Raw genomic sequence first — 25,465 nt, forward strand, 5'->3', positions numbered from 1 at the left:
CCATAAAAGTGTGCGTATACAGCATCGAAAAAACATTAAAATTAAACTTAAACGCAGTGCATAAGATTCCATTTTTAGTTTCATTCACTCGTATATTGTTGGCAGGAAACAAAATATGTTCAGAACCAAAAAAACTTTTTTTTCATTAAAAATCAAAGCCGTTGTCTGTAACATATACAATAGGCTCTGTGCACAAGATGGCGTCATTGGGCTTCCTGTTTCAGTGCTCTTTCAATGGAAGGCTAAGTTTGTCAGTACACTAAAGTTTTTAGTATTTAGTATAATTTAAAAATAAACGATTGAGCTTGTTCATTTGTGTGAAAAAGTATTAGTAACTTTAATAATGCAATGAAATTGAAATTGAACTCATGTAACTGTAAATCAAACCTTGAACTTGAACAACAGCTACACTAATTTGTATCCTACACTCAAACTGTACGGCTTCTCATTCTTCTTCATCGATCTGAAACAACTGGCCCTCACACTGATTTCACCTGTCAGCCTGTCTTTGTTTGATACCGGTTAACGACAACAATATAGACGTTATGTCTGAGGGAATACAGTGCTTGAAATAAAATATAAAACTATCATAGCATTACAACAATAATTTGACGATGTTGTACAGTTTGCCACTTAGCTAATTTTATCATAACAAATGTATTAAATTTCAGCTGGTTATGCTATCATCACAATAAAGTACATGTTATTATTTATTTTCTTAGCAGAGCGACAGAGTTAGAGTTGTCACAAAATATACATATTTCATGATTCACAATACAGTAAGAGCAGGTAAAATATACAATTAGTTCAGTCTTAAGAACAACTTTAACTAAAATACTTACAGTTGGATAATCACAATATAGTAAGAGTACATACAATGCTTTTCATATTTTAATGTCATAAATATATTTTATATGTTAACATATAAACAACAATATATAACAATATAACTTACTCATTAACCAAGTATCCTTATTAAATATTGATTTTACCACAACAGTTTTACAGATATGCAAAGACTGAACATTTTAAACCACTCCCCCTCGTAGTTGCAGAGGTAGCTGAAAACGTACATTTTCAAACCCTTTTCCAATTTGTTTGATGGAGCGTTGCTGCACAGTTTAACTATTCTATGGACATCATTAACAGTGATCCTTGGTAAGCCCTGAAGGCAACGTGTATAAAACAAGGCCATGGCACACTTCACAAGCTGTCATAAATCAGACTCGAATACTGTATTCGAACGCAAGCAGACATTAACCGGATGTAATTATGCCGGTATAAGAGAATGCGGAAGTAGGATGTGCACAGAGCCTATACTAGTTCCAAGCGTCCCTCCCCATCAACGCTTGCTCATTAGAATGAAAAAATAAAGACTCAATTTCCCATCATCAGACCCGTTTATATCTTGTGTACCAATAACTATACACCAACATTAACACACAACATACAGCACAAAATACACACAGGGGTGGGCACTTTGCCACACGTGAATGGAGCTGTGAGGTAATCACACAGGCAATATTCATTGTACTGAAATAATGTACACTACTAAGACTTGGGCCCTATGGAATCTGTTATTTTGTTCTGATCTTCATTTTTTTTTTTTTCTGATTTCCGTTTTTACTGTTTTAAAAAATTAAATTAGGTTAATTTAAATGAACTTCTGCACACCACAGGCAAGGTGAACAACACAAAACCATAGATCTACAGGCTTCTACTTTTTCCATTTGGTTTGCATTCGTGTTCCTTGGATTAAGAGTATTGTTTTTATCTAATTGTATTGAAAAATAATATTGTTAACTAAAAATGGGTTGTATTATTATTATTATTATTATTATTATTATTATTATTATTATTATTATTTGTGCAGTGTGGGGTGTTCCAAAGCAAACAGATAGGCAGGGAGCAGAGTGGTAAAAAAAATAAAAAATAAATTCATAACTTTTTGTTTTGAAATTGATCAATTCTACATTTAATGCTATGCCCATGGTTTCACTACCCTAAATCTTCTCTGTGTGAACATTGGGATCTTATTGTTCAAAAGTGACTGTACTGTAATAGCAGTCTGTGTGCGGGGTACTTTTTGTGTTTTAATGCAGACGTTAAAAATAGTCTTCAACATTGTCAATTGTTTAAGTCCTTAAAAAGATTTCTATTTATTTTCCATGATTGCATTTATTTAACACACTCGAATTGTGAATTATTTTCACCGATCAGCCCTTCTCGTTGTTTATCCTTACAGACTACCCTGCCTAATTTATAAATCCAGCTACAGAAACTGTCTCTCCCCCACATTTTTACGCCACTGCCTGTACTGACCATTAAAGTTTCACATTTTCCCTTCAAATATGTAAATCTCAAGCTTAATGCTCTACTGCCAAATGCATTTTTTTGTCAGCACATAATTCCCCATTAGTAGTCTTTTGATTCAGTGATTCTGTCTGTCTTCTCGTTAACACGCATTCCGTAGGGCCCTATAAGACCTGAAAAAAAGGCAATACGAAGGAACCAGAAGCCAGAGTGGGAAGTTTTATATGCTGGAAACTATCGTATTCGACACCGCTACAGTGACTGTTTGTTTGGCCTGAGTGAAGAGATACGAAAGATAATATAATATCTATGGAGATACACAACAAAGAAGGAAGCTGGCACCTCCTTAATTTATGTCTTTATAGAGTGATCACATGGGAGAACAGGTCAGGTTTCCTTAAAGGTGAAAACCTTTACATATGTGAATACATATAGAATGGAAAACATCTATGCAGAAAACATGCAAAAATAATTTGACAATATATTTTACTGCTAAGTTGTATTTAAACATATAATACAAACTTTAAACATTTTTTTTCCACATTTACTGTTTAAACGTTTAAACCCTTACAGCCCTAATTATAATTGCATAACACAGTTTGGGACTGCTAACATTTTGGAATTTATAAAATAACACCACATTACCTGAAAATTCACCTTACTTGATTTCCAGTCCTAGCCTTTGCCTTAACTTAAAAATTTTACCATCTCCTCCTCCTCTTACTGTTCACCCAGACTAATTCCTATTTACACCACCTTACTACTACCATGTCACACAATTTCTAGCTTTGATTGGATTACTATTACTGTCATACTAAAACATTTATTTTTAGGGATGCGCTGTTTGTGTCCATCTGTCTCTCCCTCCGTCTGTCTGTCTGTCTCTCCGTCTCTCCGTCCACCTGTCTATCTCTCTGTCTCTTGTTTGTCTGTCTCTCTGTCCATCTGTCTGTCTGTCTGTCACACTTATGGTGAACATGATAACTGCTTTGATTTCTCCTAGATGTTTCGGCTTGCATTTGATGCGGAAACAGCTATCTCCTTTGTTTGTGTCAATGTTATCTCTGTGATGCATGGGGCTACCTGTATTGTTCAGATACGCCCCCTTTTTTTTCGGCTTTATTCGGCTCCTGTCGGTCTCACTCAGCCATTGAAAGGTTTTCTCTGCTTTTTCTGGAGAAAAAACAACCAGAGACCTGTGCTTTACGTCTTTTTGATGATGTCGGGACAGGGTTGGACTGGAAAGGGTAAATTGTAATGTCGGACCTGGTCTGACATAGGGCCGCAAAGGGTTAAACACCTTACTCTAATGAAGAGGATGAAATGTTTATCTCGAGTTTCTTGATCGTTTTACCTTTATGATTCTGTCTTTCTGGATGATAGCCTTACTTTGCTTAGTTTCAGGCTTCTCCTAAAAATGTGCCAGTCATTCTGCACTTATTCATCTGCTGCAGGCTAGTTTATTTCTCTGAAATATATTTAGGGACAAATCCTGACTGAGAAAATCGCACTGTGGTAACGGTAACGTTCATTACCTGCAGATTTCTAAAGAGCTTGTAACCAGTTGCAAAAGCACCCTGAAGTTAAATTAAGTTAAGGATCCTCTTAACACGTTTAAGCGAATACCTTAGGGAGGTGAGGGAGAACGTCTCTGTAATTGTTGTGCTTAAACTTAGTACTTCAGGTGTTTTCTGCTACCATTCCCTGGTCAGTATGGGCCTACGCATGACCTTGTAAATGTGTGCAGCCGAGAGGCTGTTAAAAACAGTGAAATAGGAATTGAAATGGCAGTAGGCTTCTTAATTCCTCACGAGGCAGCAATTCACCAGAGATTGGGTGGAATGTAACCATCCCAGTTCTGTGTGACTACGCCTTCTCAGCAGTGCTTTTTACAATTAGAAAGGCTCATTCACATTCTGCTGCCATTCAGCTTTCAGCTCACAGGAAATTCTGCTTTGCGGTCTTCTAAACTCCAGCATTCATAAAGAAAAACACAGACACAGACACACACACACACACACACACACACACACACACACACACACACACAATTGCAGGGAGAGAAGTCTCTGTGTTTGGGACAGGTCTTGTAGATCTGATTATCTATTCTGTGCAATCTTCTCATTAACCTTTTAAGGTGTAATAACCAAAGAACACCCATTCTGAAGTATTTCCCAGCTCCATTCACTTCATGCTTAACTCTGGATAATGCAGTGCAAGGCACATGTGATACTTACCTGTAGCACAACTTGAAATGAAAATAATAGACATAGCAGCAGCAAAACCAAAACAAAAAGTGAAGCATTGTGTATTTCACCTTTAAAAGGACCAGGGTCATGAATGTATAACTATGACCAAAAGTTTTGTATCACCCTATAGAGTTAACTAATCTTGCTTCATACAATCAAATGAAACCTGCTGAATAATGTTGCGCTAACATACTGAATTACATACCGCTTTGCAGTTTTCCATATATTTATCAAAAAACTGACATCTGAAAAAATGTGACATTTCAAAATCTAACATCAAATACTGTAATGCTATTTTGCCTTTTGCAGTCTCATTTTGTAGTTTCTTTGATTACTTGATGTTAACTAAAATATATAAATTATGTTCATATAGTTTTTTTTTTTTTAAATGTAGTTCAGTCCTAAAACTTTGGTGATGCAAAACATTTGGCCATAGAATTACAATTTCAAGTTTTCTCTATGCGAATGTAATTGTCAGAAAGCACGTCTTGCCTCACCACTTGAATACAGAGCTTGTGTAAACCACAGGCAGCCCATGCTTTTAGGAGTAAAAGGTACTGCAGTTCTACTGATGTACAGGTACAGCAGTACTGGAGCAGCTACTTCTGCAACACTGCTGAAAGCTTGGAGAGACAATCCCCAATACAGGCAAAGGTTTCAGGCAGGTGATCTTGGCTGCAATCCTTCTGATAGAATGCTTGTTCTCCGCATTTCAGATGTTTCCAACATGGCCACCTAGTGGTTCTATCTCTGTATTGACAGAGATGGGAAACTATTGCACAGAATGCAGAACACACATAAAGTCTAGAATTGCTTTTTTAAAACCTTCTATAAAAAATAAATATATCTCCGATTTTGATTGTATTTCAGATATAGTCAGAATGTGTTTTTTGGCACTAGTGTATGAGATACATTCACAAAACGGCCATATAATCTTCAGAAAATTGTCCAAAAAATGTACTTATTTATTTGAAAGATCTATATGTTTAATATAACTGTAATGTTTTTCATCTTGGTCAAAATTTTTTGGATATTTCATACCCATGGCGTGCACTTTGAAATCTGAATGTATCCATTTTGAATCCTGTTGAACAAAAAATGCATTTTGAATCTTACAAATGTTGACTTGTTATGATATTGATATTCTGTGAATATCACAGAATCCACAAGTGTTCACAAGTGTTCACAAGTGGTGAAGTTTTTCACCAGATAGATGCATTGCAAGTTGTTGATACCGGGTTGTAGCTTTCTTAACTGTCTTATTTCTTTTTGCAGGAGTCGAAAGATTCAGATCCGGAACATTCCCCCTCACCTGCAGTGGGAGGTAAGCACACTTTCACGCAGTGCTTAGCCCTGGCTGCACTGGTCAATGTACATGCAGAGGTGTAGAGTATAGTGTTAAGACGCATTTCCAATTAGCATTCTCTCCACCACGAGTTCGCTCTACGCTAGTGATTCCTAAATTAGACACCTCGATGAGCACATTTTGGAATTCCCTACAGTACTGTGACACAGGAATGATCTTGTGGAAGTGTTATCTTGTTGAGTCAGGGGGTTGTTGTCAACAGCTGATTGTAATGAAAACGGAAAACAGATTTAAGGGTGTGTACAGGTAGCGTAAATATTGTGAAAGTAACCATATTTTGAACTACAGAATCCAATCTGTACTGTACTTTTAGCATTTTTGCAGGCAAAAAAGTAGAAAATACAAAAAAAAAAACTAATATAATGATTGCAAATCATTAGGAGGAATATATTGGGGTTCTAATTGGAGGAAGACGGAAAAGCAGCTTTCCAGCACCCGTTTCCTTGAAACTAAGTTCATATGAATTCCGAATTTAATGTCATGGATTTTTCTTTGTATAAATCAGTATTTTCACATGCTTGAGACAAAAGTAAAACTAAAAAAAAAATCCTCGTATTTGTTTGCTGAAATATACAGCTGTGGCCAAAAGTTTTGCAACATCCTACAGAATTAACTCATTTTATCTTCATAAAGTCAAATGAAAACCTGCTGAATATTGTTACATTAACATATTGAATACCGCTTTGTAGTTTTCATATACTTAATGAAAAATTCATATATATATATATATACACACACACACAGTTAAAGTATACTGCAGGTTGCTACTTACTCTTAATCTGTACAGACTGGATCAGCTGGCACCTTGAATCTCGTGAAAGAGGCATGTTATCACTACATGGAACAGGATATTACATTTAATACCTTTTAGGAATTCTTAGAGAGAGACAGCCAGCAAGCTGTGGAAATAAAGTCAGACTTCCCCACTTGACCTAGTTTTTATGTTGTCATCCTTTTCCATTTGGTAGAACAAGTCACAGCGTTTCAGGCTGCGTGTGGAATGCTGTGGGTTTATTGGATCTAATGGGAGTCATGCATAAAAACAGACCAGCATACACTGAGGCTGACAGCTTTTTAGTGTGATTCATAAACCTGCTGTTAGGGTAAATAGGGGGGTGGTATCATGTGACTGTCTGATTTGTGGAGACTGTGGTTTTTGATAAACTCCATAAGATTATAAGACAGTTTACAAACTAGAGGAAGCCATTCTGAGTAGCTGATTGATCTGACTTGAATCTTATTATATCAGCAGAGATAGTCCAGTCCCATAGCTTCAGTGCTGAACCATGATAGTGCAAGAAAATGACTCAGACTAAAAAGTAATAAACAAAACACTACCCATATTAGAGCTCACACAAATCAAACCAAAATAACTGAAATCTGCTTGAAAATATCCTATCTGGATCCAGAGCACCAGAAGCACAGCAGCTCACTGCCAGCTCAGAGGACCATGTTATTTTAATGCTGATAAGTGTCATTTGCTGTCATCACACTGTATTATGAATCTGTTGACGGGCATGCAAGTAAGCAGACGGGATGTCGTCACTATACTGCCACCGTCATGATGTTGAAACCTAAATGCACTTTAGCTTCACCATTGTTTTTATATATTATGAAGCTGTATGGTCCAATATTTATGAGGAAAAAAATCCTTTTTTTTTTTTAAAACAGGTAAACATTTTTTTTTTCAATCAGATAAAACTTTTCTGATCTGTTCAAGATATTATTATTATTATTATTATTATTATTATTATTATTATTATTATTATTATTATTATTATTATTATTCCCGGTTTGAAAGGTTTATTTATTTATTGGTACTAATTTCAGAGATAGCCTACACTTGTTTCTTAGATACCTGGGCAGGTGGCTGTGCTTTAGTGCGTTTAAACACTTCCCCTGACTGAATCCACAATGTCAAATATCGGAATTATTTTTAAGACACTGACTAGACAATTAGGAGTACAACATTTTGTATTTGATGTGTTTGAGGAGGTTATGGGGATGGTTTTTTTAGTAAAATCATCTTTATTTTTTTTAATTATGGCCAGACCCTAATCAGAAATTGTAAACTTTAATAAAATTAAAGAAAAAAAAACAAACAATAATCGTAGTTTTAATGAAAAAAAAAGTTATTTTAAGAATGCCTTTAATGCAAAGAGGGTGTTTGCTGACTGGCTGTGTTTTCTTTGTTGTTGTAGGTTTTGGATGGCCTTTTAGCGGAGTATGGCACAGTGGAAAATGTGGAACAAGGTAAAGGGCTGAACCTTTCAGGAAAATCTCACTGATTCCATATAGTCAGACCTTTTCAGTTCTTATAAACACTGTCAAAAAGGGTATTGCTGTTTCAAAATGTTAGGTTCTCCAGATGCATCTATTATTCCTAAAACGAGATAATGTGAGGTGTGGCCTAGGTTCTCCAGATGATATATATATATATATATATATATATATATATATATATATATATATATATATATATATATTTTTTTTTTTCAGTTACTCTGAACACTAATATAATAAAACCTTCAAATGTGGCATTACAGCTGGAGTCTGAAGAAATAAAGAAAATAAAGTGGTGCAAAATGCTAAAATGAACACTAATTTATTTTGTATTTATTTGTTTCTTAGCAGACACCCTTACCCAGGGCAACTTACAGTTGTTACAAAATATAACAATACAAAGTATCACATTGCAACATATCATATTACAAAATGTCACAATACATAATATCACATTACAAGTAAGAGCAGTTATAAAATACAGTGAAATCACTAGTAAGCAAGAGCAAATTCAAATGACAGAACAAAATACAGGAAATAATTACGTTTGAGAGTGATTACGACTAAGAGCAGTTAAACTTAAAAATACGTGGTTGTAAGAGTGAATCCCAGTAATGTGTAAGATACAAAGCAGTTTGTGTTTGGGCATTTCACATCTGTATTCTGATAATAGAGGTAAAGAGCTGACATGTTTGTGAGCTAAATGGTAAAGTAATACTTCTTTGGTGTTGCTTAGACAAAGCTTCTGATATTAGAGTTAAACCCAATTAAAGCCTGATTTCTACCCTCTGAATCAATTTTTTAAGTTAAAGTTGAATCTGATTTCACGTGTAATTCTCTCCTGAAGTGTTCTGTAGATATGAGCATGATAATTCTCTTCATTAATGTTGTGCACTTATTAATTATCAAGCTTTTTTCTGGGTCTTTTTTTACAGAGTGCATTAAATTGAAGACGTGTATGAAAATGTAATGATGTTTTGTTTAGAGCATGATACAATAGAACCTGATTGAACCTCATTGTGTGCATATCAGAGAGTGGCAGAGTGTTCATTTCCCATGTCTAACTGCTAAACTTCCTACATGTTCATCACACAACACAGAGGTAGAGGGATTTCCAAGCACATTAGTCAGATTAAATGCTCCACTCACAGCAGATTAGTTACTTTATGCTGTCTGCTCTTGTTAGAGATAAACAGATGTGCCATTTTCTTATTTCATTTCCCCTCCTCGCACAGAGAGAACACCGTTGCCAGATATACTGTTCTACTTAGGGAAAGGATTCTTATTTTAAGACTGTTTTTCCAATAAGAAGAACGAATAAGAATAATTTTAAAACTAAAATGAAATAGCACATTTCTTACCTGGCTCCAAAGCCTAGGACATTCTTTATTGGGAATAAGTCTTTTTTTTCATTTTTAAATTAGAAAATGGTTCTTAAAGGGCTCCTAAGTGGCGCATCTAGTAAAAGCGCTCTGTGTGGAGGGCAGGATGCACCCTATAGTCTGGAGATCACAGGTTCAAATACAGGCTATCTCATTGCTGACCATGACCGGGAGCCCCCAGGGGGTGGCACACAATTGTCCAAGTGCCACCTGGGTAGGAAGGGCCAAGTCAGCAGGGCAATCCACTGTTCACTGAGCACCAGCAACCCCTGTGGCTGACAGGGCACCTATGGGTCAGCAGTGGAGCCATTCAGATCTGTTTTGTCCTCCAGCACTACAGGTCTGATGGATCCGCAGTGGGGAGAAAATTGGTGTAAAAGTCATTGGCAATGAAAAAAAAAAACACAAAACATTGAAAATGGTTCATTTTTCAAATTCTTGGAAAAACAGTCAAGGCAAATACATACTAAGAGGCAGGGAGTACCAGTGCTGAATTGGGATTGCATTTAAAAAGAAAACAAATTCCAGGTGAAAGTCGCAGGAGGCTAGGCAGTGTGTCCACTGATCCACTCAGACCTCTAGCAATAATTTTTTTTGATGACAGAAAACCAAAAACTTGATCTACTTCCCCTGACGTCATTTTTTTGTAAAATAGATACGGTAAAAACTATCTAATCCAACCCCTCTATATCTGCATTCTGTATCATTTGTCCCAAAGCAAATCCCTATTGAAATGAATGGTGTGATCCCCTCTACAATCCGGAATTTGTAAGTCTTGTCTGTAAAACTAGTCTGACTGTGCACTCCAGCACCAGCTCCTATAATTTGCCTTTTCTAAGTTCAAGACTAGTATTGAACACCATTCTGAATTTTGCAGCTGTTGAACAGCAAATAAAATGTCTACACAGCCTTCCACACAAAGAGTTATCTCGTTAGAAAAAAGCTGAACATTTACCACAACCCACACAAAAAGAGCTTAGTGAAAAATTCATAATTGCAAAGCAAACCGTTTCAGTTATATTCAAAAGAAATGATTCTTACTTAACCCTGAATGCCAGCAGAAAGCTCCTGAATCCCGCATGCTGGTACGAACAAGTGAACGACTTTGTATGGGGTAAGGGTTAAACAGGCTTGTGTCAATAACAGGAAACGATTGTGTTGAGACATTGTTGTGTTTAAAGTTTTCTGATGCATTATTATGTTTATTAAAGTGCATGTACAGTATTATTATTATTATTATTATTATTATAGTAACTGTAATCTGGCACATTTTTCCAGTCCCAAACTATGCTGGATTGGACAGGTTTAACTGTAAATGCAAAAAAGAAACACCAACAAAAACCAACAAAACTGTAATGTTACACACCTAGCTGCTTTATGCAGCTCTACTGTAACGTTGTTTTCACATACCTGTTTGCATGTTTCAGCTTTGTGTTTCCTGTGAAGTGTTATAAGGTACATTTTCTGTTTTGCTTATTGAGCTATTACAAAGCCCAAGGTGTTACTTTAAACCAGCAGCAAACAGGGGCAGGAGTGTGTCTATTTATATATGGAAACCAGGTCTCGGGGAGCAGAAGCTGGTATCCTTACAAACTACCTTAGGGAAACACAATGAGCCGTCTGCTTTATGATAAAGTAGCATACAGAAGGATAGACTATGGGAGAATGACGTAAATAGACTTCTATGAGTTAGAACATTGAAGTGGGATCCTGCAGCTTTAAGTGCAGTTTTATTTATAGTAAAACAGTGGAAATGTGTTCTTTCAAGGAATTTGTTGTCTGTAGCAAGCTGGAAAATCCCCAGCCTTCCCGAGTGATTCAGTCCCAAATTATTCACTGCATGGTGAACATTTTAAACATGTTTACACACATTGTGGTTCACTAGCAAAAAGATGTTCACTTATACTGAGATTAAGAAACGTTGCACTTTCTAAACGCGCTGAATTAGACAGCAAAAGGAAGATGTTTAATATACACTCTTCCAACCTATACAGCCGGTCCTAGTTGCCTACTAAAATAACTGAGTCTGTCGTTAAAAACTGATCTGCAACAGGAAAGTATCTGGCTGTCCTATAAAGCAGGTCTAGATAATGTGGCAGTCAGGGAATATCTAGACCTGGCACTTTGTATATGTGAGTGACATCCTGCAGCACAGTAGGTAATGAACAAAATTATTTCAAATTGAAGAGACTCTTAAAAGACTATGAGTGGGCCTTTCTACTTGGTAACAAAGCTAGACTCTTCATCACAACTTTGAATAGAAATGGTAATATTTCTGTAGGATACACAAAAGGGCTATTGCACAAGGGTTCGTAGTCTCATTGGCAGAATATCTGTGCAGAGCAAATGCTTTCAGTAACATGCCAGCAGCAGGAGAGCATTATGGGATTTGAAGTTTCAGTTCACCAGTGAGCTCCACAATATTATCATGATATAAACCCATTGCTCGTATGTGCTAAAAAGCGCCTTTTTACCTAATCTGCTTCCTCTTATATTTGTTTCAGATAGGAGCATGCTCTTGTATTTGTTTCAGATAGGAGCATTCTCTTGTATTTGTTCCTGATAGGAGCATGCTCTTATATTTGTTTCAGATAGGAGCATGCTTTCATATTTGTTTCAGATGGGAGCATGCTCTTGTATTTGTTTCAGATAGGAGCATGCTGTTGTATTTGTTTCAGATAGAAGCATGCTCTCGTATTTGTTTCAGATAGAAGCATGCTCTCGTATTTGTTTCAGATAGGAGCATGCTCTCGTATTTGTTTCAGATAGGAGCATGCTCTCGTATTTGTTTCAGATAGGAGCATGCTCTCGTATTTGTTTCAGGTAGGAGCATGCTCTCGTATTTGTTTCAGATAGGAGCATGCTCTCGTATTTGTTTCAGATAGGAGCATGCTCTTGTATTTGTTTCAGATAGGAGCATGCTCTTGTATTTGTTTCAGATAGGAGCATGCTGTTGTATTTGTTTATGATTGGAAATCATGATTACAGTATAAAGACATAAAGGGTTTGAATTTCTCGCATTGCTATGTTTTTATATGTTCCCGTGACCCCAAATAATCGGTTAGCGATGTTATTAATGTGTTTTATGCTTATACCTGGGTTCTTGTCTTCTTGTTTTCTCACAGTAAACACAGACACAGAAACAGCGGTAGTGAATGTCACATATGCAACCAAGGATCAAGCAAAGGTGTAAGTGTATGAGAAAAGTGTTCCTCGATTTATTTTAAACTCAAAATCTATTGCAGTCGGATATTAAAATGCAAATAGAGTACATGCTTGATACAACTTTCCAAGGCTTTGTAGAAATATACCAGGTGAATACAAAGTCAATTGGCCAGTAGGTTCAGCATCCAAACACAAAGCAAAGCAATCCTAATTTAAAGAAATTTTCAAACGCAGTATGAAATCTGCTAATTGTCCACTTACTGTGACAGCTTTCATTTTAACGGGGCCAGATGCTGTGAGGACATACATTTTATGATAATCATATATATTGGCACAATTCTCCAATAAGAATCTTGTGGGCTTGTGTTTAATAGCAAATCAGAAAGCTACGATTAAATGAGATAGTTTTACGTGAGCCCTCCACTGTAGGTCCTTATTGGAGAACTGTGCTGGTCAGGCTGGTAACATATGATTGATTGTTACCTCAGCATTGTTCACCTCTGCTCAATGCAGCTGAACAAAAGGTACATTCAATTTCATTGGGAAAGCCTAAAACTTACTGCAATGTTAAGAGGTTTCATGACATTTTATTGATGAGCCATAAATATATATATTAAAAAAAAAAACATTGCTCTAAAAGGCTTGTGTGCCCACGGCGGGGTGAAGTTCTGTAACCTGCTCTCCTCTGCAGGGCGATTGAGAAGCTGACAGGACACCAGTTTGAAGAGTACTCCTTCCGAGTGTCCTACATCCTGGATGTGGACGCTGCCCCACCGTCCCCGGCCCCGCACTCTCGCCGAGGTGGACGGCAGTCACGTGACCAGGGCGCCCCCCAGCCCAGCTTCTCTGGGAGCCCCTCCGCCTCTCGTTACAAGCAGCATGACTTCCCGCTGCGCATGCTCGTCCCCACACAGTTCGTGGGAGCCATCATTGGCAAAGAGGGGCTCACAATCAAGAATGTCACCAAGCAGACCCAGTCCAAGTAAGTGAGAGCTACCCTTTAGAAATTTACCACAGTAAATTTGCACTGTAATTTAGAAGCTTTCCCTTATAGCTATAGTATGCTTTACAATAGTTTATCATTTGCTGTATATCTCTATGTTTTACAGTGCTAACCTGTGCTTTATTACACTTTCCTGTGCTTTTAACTATGGTTAACATTTATAATGGTCTAACTGGGAGACCGAATGGTAAGGAAGGGCAGAAACCTCAGGGTAAAATGACTGGGACACGTTGGGTGAGACACAGCTGGATTTTATTGGAGTATTTTACAGCACTGGAAAATCAGTTTGTACTGTTGACCAAGAAGTGGTCTATAGTGCTCCCTGACTCTGCCCCGATATAAACAAAATGGCGGGCCAACCACAGTATCACAGATATCTCTGGAAGAATCATTTTAAATATAACAGATGTTGACTACAGTTGTTGCCTCATAGTTGACTTTGGGGCTTGCTGCTCTAGTTCTCCCGAGGTTGTTAGTTTGACTGCTGTGCTTGGTCTGTGTTCCAGGGTGGATATCCATCGGAAGGAGAATGCAGGAGCGGCAGAGAAACCCATCTCCATCCACTCCACTGCTGAGGGCTGCTCCTCCGCCTGCTGCATGATACTGGAGATCATGCAGAAAGAGGCCGACGAGACCAAGGCGTGAGTATCTCACAGGCACTGTAGCTTCATCGGGAAAAACTCCTTTCCAAGAGTATGTAATTCACATCTAACAGGCTGGATTCAAACGCACATATTGCCTTTTCAGTTTAATTTTCTGCCCCCTTACCTTTTCAAGAAAATGTGCCTTTGCCTATAATAATTGCTTCGAAACTAGACTTGTTTTTTCAGCCAGTGAAACCGGCAAGGCTCGCGATGTGTTTTGCGCACCGTATATTTGCATCAGATTGACACTACATTAGTTAATTGTAATTTCTGTGGTTTGTTGATTCTGAATTAAACAAATAGTTCCTTGGGAAAGCAGACAGTTAGACAGCTAAGCACAATACAGGGCTTTGACGGTGAGTATCTCCCTGGCATGGGATCACAATAGAAACCCTGATTAAAGTGCAAATTGGGTGTTGTTAGCTGTCTGCATCTGTCTTCTGCATCCTAAACCTCAATAACCTTTTCAGTGTCATTGACAAGAGGTCTCTTCATGAAAAGTGTGTTAAAGACGTCAAACAAAATCGAAGCTTTAAAAACATCTTGATTCTGCTCATATGGGGCCCAGTTTGGAAGTCTCATTTAATTAAAACAGGTTGATACAGGTTTAAAGCAGAGATGCACAGGGTAACTGCAGATGCTCATCTGAGGATTGTTTTAAAGAAAATTCTTTAACAAAGATTTTTTCTAGCCTTTTAACGCATAGGGATTTCGTTTTCTGTTTTTTCGCTCCTATTTAGAGCTGACGAGATTCCACTTAAAATCCTCGCTCACAACAGTTTAGTCGGGAGGCTGATTGGTAAGGAGGGCAGAAACCTCAAGAAAATTGAACAAGATACTGGGACCAAGATAACTATCTCTTCGTAAGTATTCACTCTTAAACACATTTATAGTCTATAAAGTCTATCGCTATTTATAATCTATAAAACACGCCCGCATTTCTTGCATAAGTGTAATTATTTGTGAACTCGAAATTTCCAAACACACTTCTGATAAAAAAACAAAAACAAAACTCTAAGTGGTCTTCAGATATCTATTTTAAACATATATAAGTCCAGGGCTTTATATGCTTTACAACTCACATGACAGCAACTTAAAACAACACACAAATAAACTATAAAATAATGGGCAAATATGTAGAATGCAATTTAGCAATGCTCAGATAGCACTTGTATTTTGGTCCCCATCTTACAGTCTTAAAAGAGTCCCCCTTGCGGAGAATTGTTGTAGTGTTACTGTACAGTAGTACCATATATATTTATAAATACCTATATAATAATAGAGACAACATACAGAATTCCAGCATTTCAAAGTGAGTCTTTCTCTCTCCCTCTCCCGCTCTCAGTTTACAAGACTTAACCATTTATAATCCTGAGAGGACCATTACTGTGAAAGGGAGTATTGAGGCCTGCTGCAAGGCTGAAGTAGAAATAATGAAGAAATTGAGAGAAGGCTATGAAAACGACATTGCTGCTATTAATGTAAGTGGAGCAAAACACCTGGGTTTGGTAGCACTCGCTTTTGTGTAAAAGGGATGGCTCTCTCTCGCGTCAGAGCTATGAGCCATTTACTGCATCCCGCTTATAAATGAGTACCTCTTCATTGAAAGGGGAAAGCTTCACCGTGGAATAAAGCAATTCTTTCAAAACAGCGCAATTTTAACTGCAGTAAAATACGACTTAAAAAAATCACTGCAGAGAGATTGAACGCACTGTGACTCATTCTGTGTGATTCAGAGTGGTGTGTAACAGTCAATTAGTTTACTATGCTGACAATATTTTATTTTTTATAATCCCAGAAGCTCTTACTTAAACCACTGACTGAATAAAACAACCATCTGAACTGCAGTACAAACATTTAATACCATGAGTAACAGTGACACCAGATGGTAGGAATAGAGTATTGCAGTCAGTCTTTGTTTTTGAGCCTTCACCAGGGCTGTGTTCCCCTCTGTTCTCATTGTTTTAATGACCTGCCTGCACCTGTTTGAATCCGTTTGTATGTCCTGTCTGCCCCTCACTGACTGTAGCTCTCATTCTCGTGCAGCAACAAACCAACTTGATCCCAGGGTTGAATATGAACGCCCTTGGTATCTTCTCGACAGGACTGTCGGTACTTCCGTCTGCGTCTGGACCCCGCGGAGCAGCCACCGCCACCGCTACTGGCTACAGCCCCTTCCTAGTGAGTGTCTGGCACCCCCTGCTGGCTCTGTGTGTGTGTGTGTGTATTACCCTCATCTCTTCAGACATCAGAGTGGTGAAGAAAGATCATAAGTTGAGCCCCGTGAAATTCTTTCACAAATGCTGTTTTATTTTGTTTTATTTTTCATAAATGCTGTTTTATTACAGATACACATTAATAAAACAATTCAAATAGATGTGTTTATCATACATCATGTTTTAACTGCATGCATATTTTTTATTAAACATGATCTGCTTTTTTGTTTAACATTTTGACATAAACAGAGCTCATACAGAAAAATAACTTAGCTGCCATTCTCATTAACAACACTAACGGTAATGTACAGTCCCGCATTGTTTTTAATTAGCTGCCTACTGTCCATGCCCTCTATAAAAATACAATAAAATAAATATATATATATATATATATATATATTTACACTGCCCTACTATTGTGGGGCTGTCATAACCGTTGCACATACAGCAATCTACCCATTACAATAACATGATAGGATTTGTATTTGAATCCCATTGCACTGTCGAAGCAGTATACAACAAGCAGATTGATTCATTCAAATCCATTCAAAACCAAAACAGCATTTGCTCCAGTGCAAAGTTTGCACCACTTGAGATAAAACAAAGCATTAGCATGCTAATACAAAATACTAATGAACCTGTTTATATCACCTTGTTTAATATCGCATCGTGTTTATTATCACGATTTTTGAAAAACCACTCGCCATGCACCATTACCTCTCTAATATCGTCTCACAAACCCGCTTATTGTCACATTTGTGCAGCTTGTCAAATGCTGCGTGGCCGGCTTTACTAAGTAACCACAGGATAGAATTAATTTCCAACACAACTAACAACCAATAATCATCTTGGCTGATAAACAGACATTTTGTGCAGCCTGTCAGATGCTGCGTGGGCGGTCTTAACGGGATGTGGTTCAGTTACAAAACACCAACATCACCAAATTTTTCTTTTTTAACATTCTTATTCACAAAAAAAACACGAAGTGCAACGCCTAATTGATTGCTCTCATCAGTCGACAGTTCATGCCTTTTTTAGATAATGACACAAACTGTTTCGTTCCAGTTAATGATACAAAACATATGGGTTCTGTAGTTAACTATATGCAGTTGTTTAAATGTAAAAAACAACTAAACGTACAGTATTAAAACACTGCTGTTTAATTCACTGTGTTCATTTAGTTTTTATTTTATGCCTCGGAAGATTATTTCTGGCTGCTCTGGTAAGGGTTAGCTGTAAAAGTGTCAGAACCCAATTTCCGAGGTGTGTATTTCTGTCTAAAAAATACTTAAAAATATAAAATAATAGTGTGCTGCCTGAAAACAGAGTTTGTAAATATAGGGCTAAAGGAATGAAATATCTAGAGGAATGTCCACTAAGATCTTTTTTTTAATACAGTTTAAGAGAATCAGCTGAATGTAAGCTGGTATATTCTTGCTATCTTTGGATTATCAGGCATACATACCCATGTAATAACATGGTACAAACTGGAATTCTGCTCCTAAATGATAACTACTGATTTAATAAGCGTGTAATTATGCGGAAACAACCTATGCCACACATGCCCAGTGTTGAAGGTTTGTGTCATTTGGGCAACTGCAGCATGTCTGCTGCCTTCACACGTCTGTTTATACAGGTCTAGTGGATCACATGACACGATCATGACTAGATTCTTACTCCCTTTCGCTGAACACAATAATTCAGAGGCATGAAATTGGTTTATGGATAAGCAACTGTCATGATACATTCCAGCTTGTGATTTCTGTAGTGTATGAAATGGAACAAGATTAAGTTTAAAAAAAAAAACAACAACATTCCATCACTACGGCAACCATGGAAACTACTGCAGAAGAGATCAAAGTAAAAAGATATATTAAGGTATCCGAGAACAAAAAGAGAATGGCGTGTCATAGCGAAGATTGGTTTTTAAGTGCAGTGAAATGTTCACTTAACAACAAATTATCGCTTTGGAGTAAATAGCTTCAAATTTTGATTTATCCAAAAAAAAAAAAAATAGATTTGAAAAAAAAAAGAAATATATTTTTAAAAAGAAGAGACCCTCTTTCAAAATTGAAATTGGAATCTATTTACTCTGTACCCATGCACATGTGCAACGCAGTGACATCACAATTCATCGCAGGTGAACCAATCAGAGCTGTGGGCGGGGTTGTTGTTGTGCATGTTGAGCGCAGCATGTCCGTTCTGATAACGAATGTCCTGACTGTGGTTTCTCTGCTGCTGTAGAGTCACTCATCGTATCTGAGTGGTCTGTACGGGATCCCTCCAGCCAACGCTGTTACCCACCAGCACTCAGTAAGTGCACCCCGTGCTGTCTGTGCTCACCTGTACTGCTCGCTGCTTCTGTCTCTCAGTCTTGCCTGCTCTGCTCTCTTCAGCACACCTCCCGTCCCTGCCAGGGATAGAAGAGCGCTTCGGGGAATGACTTCTAATGCCTGACTGATGCAGCGAGTCATGCGCACACACACGCGCACACATGCTGGCTGACAGTACCTTATGGGTACGGACGAGAGAAGTCGATGACTGACATTGGACTTATGCGCGTATCGAAACACCTTCTTTTCTTACAACTTTATATATAATAATCTTATATATAAAAATTTTGATATATACTTTTTTATATTATGATATAGATTATATAATTATATATCACTTTATATATTGATATATATATATATATACTGCTATGACCACCTTTGAACAACCCTTTGACGAGCTTGAAACACACGGACTGTGTTGGTAAACTGCTTGGAAACCACCTGGGTCTTTGCGAATCAATATTACATGTTGTTGTTTTTTTTTTTTATGTCATTGGCTGGTGGCTATGCACAGTGCATTTTTAAAAACAAATACAAGAAGAAAATCTCCAGAAAGAAACAATGTGAAAATGAATGGACGGGAAAAATAAGATATCATAATAGGAATTGTTTTCTGGTACTTGTGACCATATTTACTGCTTTGCCACTACATTGTATAGGCAAAAGAATCCTCTTTTTTAACCTTATTAGGTAAAAAAACTACTTATATTCTGTGTAACACTTTTGCCAGTTCTTCTACTCGTTCAAATGTCTGGCATTGTTAGCACACACTATTATGCAAACAGTATACAAACCGCAGTTTTAGTCACTGTGGGAAAGACAGCGTGTCTAATTTGATAGAGGACTGTTAGTAGACACTTGTTGTCAATAGCTTAAGTATCCCATGACTGCACAAATTACTGAGCTTTATAGGGAACCGTCACAAATGTGATGGCGAATGTTTGAAGGGATTAGTCACTGAGGACTAACCTCACTGCTCAAATTAGCCACAGCTGCAACTTCACATCAGCACACCCCTCAGCCTGCCATTGTTATGCTGCTGCTGCTTGCCTTTGCATTTCCTCACTATTCATTTTCAGTTATATTGTAGCAACTAAATATGTGGTCTCCATTTTGGTAGACCAGTTTGAAACTGAATTAATATATTAACTCAGTGTCCTTTAGTGTGGGGGGGGGGCAGGTATTACTATCAATGTGCAGACAAAATTTAAATAAGAAAATGTCCTCACAAACATAGTAAATCCTGGAAAAACAATGTTATAGGGACGTCTCCACTTTGTAAAACACATTTTTAAGAACTAAATATGCCTTAAAAAAAAGGTCAACTATCACCCTGTGTGGAGTTTTATCTGACACGGGTTAGAAATAGTAAATGAAATAGTGAGAGTCAATGACAAGTCCCCACAAATATAGGCATGCAAGTATGTGTGTGTGTGTGTGTGTGTGTGTGCGTGTGTCTGTCTGTCTGTCCATGTGTCCGTGTGTGAGAGAGAATGGAGCTGAAGCTGTCGTTGCTTGTGTCTCTCAGCAGGCTCCAGAACAGGAAGTGGTCTATCTGTTTATTCCAACCCAGGCAGTTGGAGCCCTCATTGGGAAGAAAGGACAGCACATCAAACAGCTGGCCAGGTTCGCCGGGGCTTCCATCAAGGTAAGGGCCTGGGAACGGGAACACAGCGCTCTGTGGAGTCAGCACTCCCAGGTACACACACATTGCTGAACCGCTCAGCAATGTCTTAGTTTCAGTCTGGACATTAAGAAGGTTTTGGTGACAGTAATAAATAAGGTTCCAAACCATTGATTCTATATCCATAGCGATGTATGCACTGAATATGAATCAGTTTCTGCACTGTCATTGTGAAACTGTTTTTAGAAGGGAGCTCTGTTGCCACAAAATTAAGTTGGTGCTATAGACCGGAGTATAATAAAGTCTGTCTGCCTTTGGAGAATAGGAAACCCTTTACTGGTTGTGAGTTACTGTACATAGAATCACTTCAAATGTTCAGAATGCAACCAAGAAATGAAGTCCCGGAGGGCTCAAAGATACTTGTGTGAAAGTTTTGAGAAGACATTTTGAGGAAACACATTCTTCTTTACAGGCTAAAAAATGGAGAAAAAGCTTTTTGAGTGGCTGTGATAGTGTGCAAAATAGTTTTAGAGCTGTTCAAACAGCTTTCAGTCACTTCTTATAAAGTTGCTGAATTTATTCCTCCAAGAGTGCAGTTCCAATGTGTGAATACAACACGTGTTTCTTTGTAAACGAAGTAGAGATTTGGGTGTTGTGTTTTTAGATTGCCCCAGCGGAAGGGCCTGAAGCCAGCGAGAGAATGGTCATCATCACAGGGCCCCCGGAGGCACAGTTCAAGGTGGGTGAGCGGGGGCGGCATTATGTCCATTACAGGTTTATTTCCAGTTACTGATGTGATTCATATCTTGTGATACACCATGAATATTACAGTACCTTTAGTTTTTCTTAACACATTTTAACCACCAAATTAGTACAGTCAAGTATAACAAGTGTTTGATGGATTGTTTAACAATAGTGAGAAGTATCCATTGATTCAATACAATTAATTGACCTTGCTTTTTAAAATCGGGATTAAGCCCTGTTCAAACACTGTTTCTAATGAATAACAAAACAGTTTGGCCTTGGTGGTTACTACCTGGCATTGTCTGCCCTTTATACAAGCTGAACCAGTTATAATGTTGGGGTTCCATTTTTCCCCTAATGCCATTCCACTAGCACTTTCATTCTAATTATAAGGAGGTATACAAACAGCACTGTCATGTAACTATGGCTCCTGACTTTAACTTCCTAAAGAGGGACCACTGTGTTATTCTGTACCTTTAGAAGCTGTAATTCTGTGTAATGTGGTCCTCCACTTCTGCCTTGGAAAGTCTGTTTATTCAGGTGACCTTTGTATTAGCAGTGGAAACTCTTCTGCTTTATGTCTAAATCATTGTTTGTCAGGGAAAATATGAAGGGCAAAAGAATAAAACTTACAGTAACAAGAATCCTTGAAGCAGCAAGTAATGTACGTCTCTCCTCCCCCAACCCACACAGGCTCAAGGCCGAATATTTGGGAAGCTGAAGGAGGAGAATTTCTTCAGTCCAAAAGAGGAGGTGAAGCTGGAGACCCACATCAAGATGCCCTCGTCTGCAGCGGGGAGAGTGATCGGCAAGGGAGGCAAAACGGTATGTTCAGTGACTGGCGCAGCCAGGGAAACGGGGGCGTCTGATGTGTCTGAACAAACGCGAGAGCAGGATCGGCCAAATCTACAACCAGTTTCTAGTCCATGTTCTGTGTGGCCTACGAGATAGTAAGAAGTATGCACATGATATGTATTTTTTCTGTCATGCCCCCTCCCGGGTGCCGTACAAATTTTCCCCTCCATAGAAATTGTATTACATGGGTGATTTGCACACAGTGGAAAATCAGTCCCAATGTGGCCTATACAATTATAATGCTTACTATTTCAATAGTAAATGCTGCTATTCTTGTAAATGGCTCGGAGTTCTGTTTTTAAGCAAACCCATATTTTCTGTCTAACCGGGTGCCCTCCTGCAGGTGAATGAGCTGCAGAACCTCACCAGCGCTGAGGTGATTGTGCCGAGGGACCAAACTCCAGATGAAAACGATGAAGTCTTTGTTAAGATCATTGGGCATTTCTTTGCCAGCCAGGTATGCTTCTTTCCACAGCTCTGGGTGAATCCGTCACCACTAGGAGGATAGCATTTCTGTCATAAGTTGAGATCAAGTATGAAAATGAAAATGACTTAATTTTACCTGCCAGACCAGACCCATGCATTGTTAAATGAATGCTAAACAAGACCTTACCTCTTATTAGCACTAGCAATGTGATCACTGTTCCCCTTTTTTGGTTTTTGCTTGTTTGTTTGCTTTTCATAATTCAGATGCTGCTTCCTGCTACTTAATCACTTTCGAATTATTCAGTTCATTTTATATCAAAAAGCCTAGCTGCAACCTCACTATCTGTAGCCTTGTTCATGGCCGATACAGCAAGTCATATTTCTGGTATACTAAACAGAAACTAACATCCGTGAACCAGTTTTGGAAACGGGTAGTCTTCACCCTGTGTTTTGTGTCTGCAGACTGCACAGCGGAAGATCAGGGAGATTGTACAGCAGGTCAAACAGCAGGAACAAAAACACCAACAGGGAACTCCCACGGCGCACCACTCCAAGTGAACCACCAGGGCGGCGCCTGTGAGCAACAGCCAATGAATGTAGCCCTTCCAACAGAGGAGACAGACAGACAAGACCAGCAGAATGGGGAGTAAAACCAAAGAACCTTACTGGGGAAATGTTGTGTCAGCCAACAGGCTGGAGCTGTGCATGTACTGCCAGTGCAGAGGGGCAGAGGATTGTGTTTAAAAATAATTAAAAAAAAGAAGAAAGAAAGAAAATCTTGCTGAGAGGGCATCTGCAGTTTTACCAGTTTAAACAAAACAAAAGCAAGAATTCTGTCACTCTATTTAACGATATCCCTTTAGTTGGACTAACATAGGCCTAACCTAAACAAACAGAAGCCGTATTAACAAATTTGTACATTTTACAATAAAAAAAGGGGTTTGATGTTCAGATTGCAACATTTCTAAGTGTCCTTTAGCCCTAGCAGTATTAATATATATTTTAGAAATAATATATAAAAGAATAACAAAGGTTATTTTTTTTTTCCTAGACGAAATAGGCTTTCTAGAGATGAGAAAGATAGTATCAATTGAGAGTTCATTCGGCAGTTTGAACATATCTTTTTCTTGGAATTTGGAGTTCACAGTTTTAACACAAAAATAAGGAGCAAGACTCTACTGTAGGAACCACAGCAGAATATTAGGATGACTCTTTGTTTCTTAGCCTGTGTGTGTGCCAACAGAAGGGGTAGCGTCCCTTTCAGACGGTTTCTGTCTATTACTAGCTCACTGTCTTTCATTTCTCTCTTTGCTTCACGGTCCTGAACTGGCTTTTGCATACTGTAATGTTTTCTTTCCAGCTGAGCAGCAGCAAGCAGCATCCTGTTGTTTGACTTCCGCTTCTAGATTGGGTCACAAAAGCAAATCCAATGGTACCTAACCTAAAACACTGTCTGGAGGAAGAAGTTTGAAAGCAGTGTCTGAAATGTCTATTGAGGAGAGAGAGAAAGATCCGTAAGAAACTAAAATTAACTATAGTAACATTGGGCAGTTTTTAATCCAACCAATGCTGATTTACACTAAGTGGCTTTGAATTGCAGGGAGATTTCTATAAAGGCCTGATGACCATGAATGTAGAATATTCAGCCTTTTCCATCTCCAGCATTTTCTGAACAAATCCTGAGCAGTTCTTAGCCTGGGCATGATGACTGAATGGACTGTGCTTTAGTATCAGCACTATAACGTGTTGCCTTAAATGCCACTTATTGGAAACCATTTCTCTCTCTCCAGAAGCTGTCAGTTTAGCTAGAGCTTCCAAACGTTTTAAGGTATACACACAATATATATATATATATTATATATATATATATATAATAGATATATATAATACGTGCGTAAATATATACTTTTTCCTATACAATGGTGCGAAAAATAAATGAATCCTTTTATTTTTTGTTTTAAACATTTTGTCACACTGACATGTGAAATTGAAGAGAAATGCTTTATTTTTTTTTAAATAACAGCAATTTTTAATAATGATAACAGTAAAGAATAAAAAGATTGTTGTCCCATTATACGAACAGTACGCATTTCAGATATTATGATCTACCTCAGGCGTTAGGGTACCTCAGTGCGTTTCTTTCATTTTCCCTTTATACAGATTTTGTATGCCTTGTAAAACAGAGAGTTTTGAGCATTTTTAAAAAAAGTAATAATAATAAAAAAAAAATGAAAAGAAAAATAAATTAGTTGAAACCTTTACCAAGCTTCCTGCCATGAGAATGGGTCTAGAGTATTCTAACTAGATTGTTAAATTATTCTACTCCTCACGGCTGGAAGATTACCACCTTTTTTTGATAAACCTTGAAACATATGTATATAAAAAAAAAGAAAAAAGTTTTGACAGGGTGCATGCCTATAGTGTTTCTGAGTTGAAGGAAATAATGTGTACTGAATTCATGAAAAAAACATGCCATTGTACCAACAGACTGCAATGCCAGTTTCCTTTACTGCAAACAGTGTGCTGTGAAAAAAAGAAATACATCTAGCTAACAACATTGATCATGACCCAGCCTGTTTTTATCTGGTAGCACAGTATGTTTTAACACACAGCTCTCCCCACTTTGACCACATGCCCGCTGATGCACTTGCAATTTTTGAAACCGAGAAATGCGCATGTGAATTTTCTGTTGAGAGATGATTGTAATGAGAGTAAAATAGTAAATACTGCTTGATGTGCAATGGGGGCTTGTTTTGACTAACTATTACTAAGCTAAGCGTTTGATACTGTAACACACTCAATATGATATGCACCTGTGCTAACGGCTTCAATTTCATGTGTTAAAAAGAAAACATCATG

General features: G+C 37.9%; 1 protein-coding gene across 3 annotated transcripts in view; it reads left to right on the forward strand.

Moving 5' to 3' along the window:
- The window catches only part of LOC121322597 (insulin-like growth factor 2 mRNA-binding protein 2), an 80,591-nt gene extending 56,103 nt beyond the window's left edge, over positions 1-24,488 (forward strand). Inside the window, exons 3-16 of one of the 3 annotated variants that reach the window (XM_041262750.1) lie at positions 5,838-5,886; positions 8,130-8,181; positions 12,719-12,782; positions 13,450-13,740; positions 14,268-14,402; positions 15,146-15,268; positions 15,751-15,886; positions 16,452-16,586; positions 18,866-18,934; positions 20,489-20,605; positions 21,246-21,320; positions 22,019-22,150; positions 22,524-22,637; positions 23,069-24,488. In XM_041262750.1, coding sequence (XP_041118684.1) covers positions 5,838-5,886; positions 8,130-8,181; positions 12,719-12,782; positions 13,450-13,740; positions 14,268-14,402; positions 15,146-15,268; positions 15,751-15,886; positions 16,452-16,586; positions 18,866-18,934; positions 20,489-20,605; positions 21,246-21,320; positions 22,019-22,150; positions 22,524-22,637; positions 23,069-23,164 — 1,588 coding nt within the window. In that variant the 3' untranslated portion in view covers positions 23,165-24,488. Of the gene's footprint in view, positions 1-5,837; positions 5,887-8,129; positions 8,182-12,718; positions 12,783-13,449; positions 13,741-14,267; positions 14,403-15,145; positions 15,269-15,750; positions 15,887-16,451; positions 16,587-18,865; positions 18,935-20,485; positions 20,606-21,245; positions 21,321-22,018; positions 22,151-22,523; positions 22,638-23,068 lie in introns of all 3 variants that reach the window. The other 2 variants (XM_041262748.1, XM_041262751.1) reach the window with 2 other exon arrangements.
- The last annotated feature ends 977 nt before the right edge of the window (positions 24,489-25,465 follow it).

This window comes from Polyodon spathula, chromosome 11 (genome assembly GCF_017654505.1).
Source record: "Polyodon spathula isolate WHYD16114869_AA chromosome 11, ASM1765450v1, whole genome shotgun sequence".
Classification (NCBI taxonomy): domain Eukaryota; kingdom Metazoa; phylum Chordata; class Actinopteri; order Acipenseriformes; family Polyodontidae; genus Polyodon; species Polyodon spathula.